The 8,759-nt window shown below is 37.8% G+C and overlaps 1 protein-coding gene across 1 annotated transcript in view; it reads left to right on the forward strand.

The window, feature by feature from the left end:
• PASD1 (PAS domain containing repressor 1) overlaps nt 1-8,759 on the forward strand; it is a 66,418-nt gene that overhangs the window by 36,467 nt on the left and 21,192 nt on the right. Inside the window, exon 8 of the mRNA XM_017500885.2 lies at nt 4,719-4,806. Coding sequence (XP_017356374.1) covers nt 4,719-4,806 — 88 coding nt within the window. The remainder of the gene's footprint in view (nt 1-4,718; nt 4,807-8,759) is intronic.

The raw sequence follows: 8,759 nt of genomic DNA on the forward strand, positions 1-8,759 counted from the left end.
CACTCCAGCCTGGGCAACAAGAGCCAAACTGCATCTCAAAAAAAAAAAAAAAATTATTAAGATGACTATCTCCAATTATTTATTTAGTAAAAGAAGCTATATTGACAGGGAAGGACCTATCAAATATTTAGAAGGCAGTGTAGTTATTTTGTATTAGGAAGGATTATGATTTGTACATTGATTCAGAGAGTATTTACAAGTGTACATTGTATGCAGAGCCTTGTAGCCACAGAATGTGCTTCTCTTCTCCCCCTCAAAGGAGGGTTTTGGTCTAGGTGATCTATAGCAATAGCAACATTCCCAACTCTCTCAGTGCAATTTCAGGTCACAAAACCCAGGCTCTTGATCCCTAGTCTGCTCATGTTAACACTGGAGCATTTGCTTCTTGGTTCCAAAGGAATAGAGAAATGATACCGAATGCAGAACTCATCTTGGAGGAACATGTTTTCTAGGAGAGAGAATTAAAATTACAAAAGAACAATTGTAAAGCAAATCGCAGTATGATACCTCTCAAATCATATAGTTAAGTGGAATAGAAACTTAGAGGCAGGCATAGGGTGGTCAATGAAAGAATGGCTGAGGGCATTTGAGCTGACCAAACTTATGGGGACTCTACAGATTACAACGTGCTTTTTCTCTTTTTTAATTTTTCAGAATTTTGTTTTCACTTTTTGCATGTGGAATTGAGAAAAATATTTTTTCCAGCTTTATTTAGGTATATTGACCAGTATTTAGAGTGTGTGACTCCAGCTTCTATTAACCTTCCATGGTACTCCTAGAATACTGAATAAAATAGTGGGGGGCTGAGGCAAAGAGGGTCTGTTTCAGGCTTGATTCCTAGGGAGCCACTTAACAGGAATCCTTTTATAAAAACGTAATGACTCTTGAGGAAAGTAGGCTTTGGAGCTGCTAGTATCTATCAAGTTATCAAGGATGGCTGAGATGCAGTTGGATTTGAAGGAAAAGACGATGCCTGATCCTCGAATCAAGATTTTACATTTTAGACAGGGCATGGTGGTGGGCTTCCTCTGCAAGCCTGTAGACTAGCTTTGGTTAGAGAAACCTTAAAGATTAGCTCCTTAAACTGTTCACAACCTGCAACCAAGAACAGAAATCTGGTTTTCTTTCCTTCCATAACTTCAGATTATATCATCTAAGCTGTAAATTAAACAGGGAGAGACATTTAGGATTATATTTTTACTGTCATCAGTTTCCTGACTCTGCCACAACTGTTCAAAACACACCTTAGTTTGTACTCTATTGACGTATGAAAGGACAGTATTCATTTGACATCTTTTTCATATTTACAGTTTCGTTTATACAGCAAGTAGAAGTACATGATATTTTGAGCCAAGAACAACCTTATATTAACATAATTCAGCAATGCTGAGTACTTTACCAATGAATATCAAACTTCAGTAAAAGATTTAAAATGAAGAAAGAGAAGAAACATGAAGGGCTCAATTTAAGAGTAACGTTTTAAGATTTTACATAATGAGACAGAGGTATTTTTCTTTGTAGAATTAGGTGCTCTTTTCTTGTAACTACAACTGGCAAATATTCTTTGCTCTTCCTCCTTCTTTTTGAAAATTAAGTGATACAATTTGGAAAAAGAAAGTTGTGCTTGTATCTGTTCCTAACCAAAGGCCAGCAGTGGATATTGGTTAGGAACAGATCCACTAACCTGTTCATGTTACTGTATATCCCATATCCTGAGCCTAAATTCATTATTTACATGAACAAACTAGTTAGATATGAAATATTCCCTAATGGGTTTTTTAAATTGTGAGTTTCTTTGTTTGTTTGTTTGTTTTTTTAGACAAGTCTTGCTCTGTTGTCTGGGCTGGAGTGCATTGGCATGATGGCATGATCACAGCTCACTGCAGCCTTAATCTCCCTGGCTTAAGCAATCCTCCCACTTCACTTCAGCCTCCTGAATAGCTGCAACCACTGGCATGCACGAACACACCTGGCTCATTTTTTATTTTTTGTAGAGATGGAATCTCACTGTGTTGTCCTGGCTGGTCTCAAACTCCTGGGCTCACTGATCCTGTGATCCTCCCAACATGGCCTCCCAAAGTGCCTGTGACTTTTATATTCTACCTCAATTATTTGCCATTTATTTTGACTTATAGAGAGGCATGAAATGTAAATTCAGTGAAGAATTTGGAAAATGCCTTTATTTATATTATTGATATTTAAGTAGTGACTTGAAGAAAACATATTTGCTTCAAAATATATTGTTATCAAAGTCAGGGTTTTGTCCAGTAAAACTTACTGCATCTTTTAATATAGCACTGTCCAGTAGAACTTTCTGTGATGATTGCTGTGGTCTATAACCTACTTTATCCAACACAGTAGCCACTAGCCACAGAGCACTTGAAATGTGTTCACTGTGACTGAAAAACTAAATTTTAAATTGCATTTAATTTAAATTAACTTAAATTTTAATTTAGCAACATGTGGCTGGTGACTGCCATATTGGACAATGCAGCAAGCAATACATTCGCATGTTGTTTATCTCAGATATAAAGTTACTCACTATTTAGAAGCCAATATAGAGGTATGAGATTGCTTTTAAGGAACAGATAGAAGTCCCAATTGTCCATTAAAATAATTTTGTCAATCCAAGCAGACTTGGGATGAAACATATGAAAACATTTTGATTGAATTGACTGCTAAGTTTTATTTGTTTTTTCCTTTATTTAGAAAATAGCCATTAAGCACATAGTAATTGCTCTGCATTGTGTGAAGTGCCTGGGATACAAGAAGTTTAAAGCATGTTCACTGCCTTGAAGAAATCCACTAGGTAGACAAGGTGGACAGAAAGTAGTAAGAAACATCCGTATAAGGCAGAACAGAGTTGAGAAAGAGGAAAGAGTCTAGGATGACTTGCAGATTTCAGTCTTGAGTGACTGGGTGGAGGGTGGCACTATTCATCAGTAGGAGACACTAGAGGTGGAACAGGAGTCTACATCATGTTGAATTGAGGTTAGATAGCCACGTGCATGTGCTGAAGGTAGTTGGATATGTGGGTCTACAGCTTGGGAAGAGGTCTTGAGGCAGAGCTGTGGGAGTCACCCATAGTTAAAGCCAAGGGATACGATATGGTCTGCAAGGCAGATAATATAAAGAAATAACAGAACTCCAAGAACAGCCCTGAAGAGGTACCAGCATTTATGATGTGGAAAAACATTCTATTATACTAAATTGGCTTATAAATTTAGTCAGAGATTGAAAAATTATTTTTAAAATATATAATAATATAGTATTTTTGTTTTAAAATAATATGCGGGCAAATTTACAAGTGACTCCAGTTATGTTTGTTTCATGACACTGAAAATCAAATCAGTAAGAAACATTTTATATATTTTATATTTAATTTTTAATTAAATTATTCATTGATAGTAACAATATAAAATATTTAATTAAATATTTAACGTATATTTAATTTTAATATATTTTATATATTTTAAGCATTCCATATTTAATATTTTAGAGTCCGATTATACACACAAATGACTGAGTTAACTCATTAACTAGTTGTTTTATACTGTGTAAATCAATACTTCCTAAATATTACACATTTCGGATATTCAAAATGAATTTTCAAGCTCTTAATATTTTACTGTTAGATATAAATTATGTAAATAAATTGATTTTGTCCAGTTCCTGTGAAATATAGAATGGAAAAATTTCTGCCCATTGGATCAGAATTCACTTTTTGAAACCATGTGGAATAACCCAGTTTTTCTCTTAATTATGTGTCTTCTGAGTATGCTTTGAAAGTTTTATAGATATCATTTTGCCACTGTCTTGCTGCTCTGAGGCCTTGTTCATTTTTATAATATTTATTATCAGATTTTAATTTCTCATTTTGTGGAGTAATAGGGGTTTTTCAAAAGAAAAACTTGTGAAAAAATACATTTCAATAACAGAATCTCAGCTATGAAATTTTTAAGGCTTGAAACACTATTGTCAATATTAAAAATAAGATTCTCATTCATTCATATTTTCTCCCCCCATACTTAATTGGTGAAAAGTAAGCTAGTATTTAGACTCTAGTGTGCCATGAAGCTGCATCTCACCTTGGGCATCGAAATTCTAATTTTGATAGAAATGAATTGTTAATGAACCCCAAGAATAGAGAGTTTCTGTAATTATAGGAAACAAAATTAAATTGGGCCTAAAGGCATTTTTTGGTGATTGCAGTTGGTTTAAAAATTGAGAAAGAATATTCACTCACACACCTTGGCTTTTAAAAAAATCTTGCTTTGCTCCCCACTTTTAAAAAGAGGCATTGTAGCGGGGAAACGGGAGGGACAGCAGTGGGTGGGGAGTTGGGGAGAGATAGCATGGGGAGAAATGCCAGTTATAGGTGATGGGGAGGAAGGCAGCACATCATACTGCCATGTGTGTACCTATGCAACAATCTTGCATGTTCTTCACATGTACCCCAAAACCCAAAATGAAAAAAAAAAAGAGGCATTGAGACCTGCAGCAAACTTCATTCTAGTGAGGGTCCAGATGATTTTTTTTTTTTTGTAGATGTGAAGAACAACTTTGTGGGAAAAATGATACCTCAAATATTGATAATGTTCTGTATTAGGGAAAATAAAACAAATTTTTTATTTGAACCTTTTTATTTTATGATAGAAAATTTTGATTTAAATGGCAAGTGAGATATGCTTACCATCTCTCTTTTTACCTATTTATAGTAGATCTCAAGGCCAAAGAGGACATACTAGCACGGAAGTTGTTTGTGCTGAACCTGCTGCTGCTGCTGCTGCTGCTGCTACCTTAGACGTATGTACATTGAGGGCCACAGACTACAATCTTGGCCCTTTATGCATGTGATGTTGATTATTTAGTTACTGTGTGTTGCCAAGAAGCACGTCATAAGGATGTGACACATGAGCAGTGTTTCACAGTTGCCATCTTGCAGACATTTCTTATTAGGAGCCAGTAACTTCCACATATGGAATGGCCTCTGTAGTAGCTTGAAAAAGAATTAAGCTAAGCTCCATACCAGATGTTGTTCAGGGTCTTTTTGTCTTGTGAGTACATTTCATAATGAAAGTTTACTGACCTGCCTGGTATAGAAGGGTATGTGAGCAGACCCATCAGACTATATCATACCATCAAGGGGAGAACCCAGTGCCTAATTAGCCTAGGTTGTCCCCATCGGCTCTCTAAGACAATCAATGTATCATCCATTTTTTCATTAACCAGATATTACTAGAAAGAACCTTTAGGGTATATACATTAATAGAAATCTAAAACCTGGGTCTACCCTCAGTGATCTGATCAAACTCTAGTCTGGGAATTAAAATCAGACTACAAGAAGAGAGGTACAGAAAAACAGAAGAGGTATCCCAGAAGGCATTTCCCAGGTTAAAAAGTGACAGGGTGGTTCTTCACCTTACCTGCCACTCCATGGGTGCATGTACTACAGCTGGTAGGCTGGATCACCACAGTGGTAACAGGGCTACAGAGAGAAAACATGGTTGAGACATGAGAAGACAAGGATTTGATTCCTAATTCTGCCACTTACCAGTTACGTGGCCTGGAGAGTTATTTTATCTCTGACAGCCTCAGTTTCCTCATCTGTAAAGTGGAAGTCGTAATAATAATCTCTGCTAGACTACATCATATGGATATAATAATGCTCAAAGGAATCTTGGGATATTGTTTGTACTCCTGTAATAGAATGAAATCTCTGTGAGAGGAGAGACCATTGGCTGTCTTGTTGGTGAGCATATCCCCAATATTTTGAACAAGGCTTATTACACATGCTAGGCACTCATAAATATTAGATGCACAAATGAGTACTCTCTGTTAAAGCACTCTGTTATTTTTATATAACTCTTCAAATGTTTGGTAAAGGGATTTCAAGAGCAGTACAGACAGGCTGCATGCATAGACTCTAACTTTGGTTTTCAGACCTCCATGTGTTTTGCCTGAATGAATTTGTACTGGGATCAGTGCACACAGCAGGTCTTTTCAGTATTTAAGTTCTCCTGTAACATGGAGATGTCGTGAGTACATATTTTAAATATGAAGTGCTGATTTTATATTGAATTTTTCAAGTATTGCTCATTTAACAAAGTATATCTATGTAAATAAAACTTTCTCCATTCTGAAAAAGTGTCTCTGCTTAACCTGATATTCTGTTCGAAGAAATATGAAACAAAGAGAAAAGTAGGTAGAAGAAGGCTAATTTAGACAGAGCAATGTTTTGTTTACACACAAACTAATTACAGGTATTAGTTTGTGTGTAACAGCCAGTCAGTAAATAAATATTTACCCAGGGTTTATACTATACAGTGTGTGAAGAATCCAGAGTCCTTAAACTTGGTATGTGTTGAAGAAAGCTGGATTAAAATATTCTCATTTTACAAAACATATAATGCCTAAGTAATTATTTAAAGAAAATTGTTTAAAAAGAAAAAACAGAAAAGAAACAAGTAATGCCACTGCAGTGGCACAGCTGCTATTTCATTTTGCTTATTCCCATTCAGTCTTAGTCCACCAACGTATATATTTCTCATGTAAAATATAGCTTACATGCTACTGCATACTCTTGGCTTCCACTTATCACTAAGTTCCATTTTTTTCTACAGTCACATTGATCGTTTTAAAATCTGTATAATATTCCCTGAAATTGGGAGATGTCTGCTTCTAGCCAAGATGGAGTTAGGGGGCCAGGTTAACTTGCCTACCTGAAACAGGCAAAAATAAAACAGACAAAATATATGACATAACAATTTTCATGGTAATGGCCATCAAGTATCAAAAGCCACGGACTCTTGAGCAATTGGAAATCAATGAGGGGAGCTCCACAGTTACCTCAGCTTACTACATAGCAAGTTTCTGGGCCACATTGCAGAGAAAGAGAATACACATGTAGCCCAGTGAACTGCCTGAGTTGAGATTCACGTGAGAGTATAGGGAGACTAAGTTTGCTAGCAGAGTCCCAGAGAAGAGAGAGCTGCATGGAGAAAGAATGCAGAGATCTGCGAGGGACCCCCTCTAGTATTCAGCAGCATATTGATTGGTATAGTCACTTGCAGAAGCTGCTTGAAGAGGGGCTAGGGGAAAAACCATTCCAGAGGATTACAGAGAATAATGCTAGTACTCAAAAAGGATTGATAATAGTTCTTGTTCCTACCAGCCATACTGGAAATCCTCATAAAACACAAGAGATTAAGTGAGAGTACACAGAAATGTCTTGAATCAAGTGTGGAGAATAATTAACCATAGTGATATGGTTTGGATCTATATCCTCACCCAAATCTCATGTTGAATTGTAATCCCTAGTGTTGGAGGTAGGGCCTGGTGGAAGGTGATTGGATCATGGGGGTGGAGCTCTTTTTTTTTTTTTTTTGAGGTAGGGTCTTGCTCTGTTGCCCAGGCTAGAATGCAATGGCACAATCTCGGCTCGCTGCAACCTCTGCCTCCCTGGTCCAGGTGATTCTCGTGCCTCAGCCTCCCAAGTAGCTGGGACTACAGGCTTGTGCCACCATGCACCACTGATTTTGTATTTTTAGTAGAGACAGGGTTTCACCATGTTGGCCAGGCTGGTCTCGAACTCCTGACTTTGGCCTCCCAAAGTATTGGAATTACAGGCATGAGCCACCGCACCTAGCCAAGGGGTGGAGTTATCATGAATGGTTTGACGTCATCCCCCCTTGGTACTGTATAGTGAGTTTTCATAAAATCTGGTTGTTTAAAAGTATGTAGCACCTCCCCTACTGTCTTCTTCCTGCTGCAGTCGTGTAAGAAGCCTGCTCCCACTTTGCCTTCCCACATGAGTAAAAGCTCCCTGAGGCCTCTCCAGAAGCAGATGCTGCCATGTTTCCTGTAGAGACTGTGAAACTGTGAGCCAATTAAGCCTCTTTTCTTTATAAATTACCCAGTCTCAGGTATTTTTTTATAGCAGTATAAGAACAGACTAATACACTTAGGCTAAATGTTGCTCTGGTGCCCACTAACAAATCAAAAAGGAAAGACTAAAAAGGATCAAACTATTTACAAATGTCTTAGTGCATTTTGTGCTGTTATAACAAAGTATCTGTGACTGGGTAATTTATAATGAACAGATATTTATTTCTTACCATTCTAGAGCTGGGAGTCTAAGGTCAAGGGACCTGCATCTTGTGAGGGCCTTCTTGCTGCATCATCCCTTGGTGGAAGTTGGAAGGGCAAGAGCACAAGTGTTGAGAGAGGGGAAAGGAGGCAAACTTATCTTTTACCAGGAAGGGATTCCCATGATAATGACATTCATTGATATATGAGAGCAGAGCCCTCATCACGTAATCACCCCTTAAAGATCCCACATCTCAATACTGTTGCACTGGAGGCTAAATTTTCAAAACATGAACTTTGGGGGACACATTTAAACCATACGATTCTGTCCCTGGTTTCCAAAATTTATGTGTTTTCTCACATGCAAAATGCATTGATTACATCCCAATGGCCCCCAAAGTCTCAATTCATTCCAATATGAACTTAAAAGTCCAAAGTCGCTGGGCGCAGTGGCTCACGCCTGTAATCCCAGTACTTTGGGAGGCCGAGACAGGCGGATCACAAGGTCAAGAGATCAAGACCATTCTGGCCAACATGGTGAAACCCCGTCTCTACTATTAGCTTGGCACGGTGGCGCGCACCTGTAGTCCCAGCTACTCGGGAGGCTGAGGCAGGAGAATTGCTTGAACTCAGGAGGTGGAGACTGCAGTGAGCTGAGATTGTGTCACTGC

This window comes from Cebus imitator, unplaced genomic scaffold (assembly GCF_001604975.1).
Source record: "Cebus imitator isolate Cc_AM_T3 unplaced genomic scaffold, Cebus_imitator-1.0 Scaffold273, whole genome shotgun sequence".
Taxonomy (NCBI): domain Eukaryota; kingdom Metazoa; phylum Chordata; class Mammalia; order Primates; family Cebidae; genus Cebus; species Cebus imitator.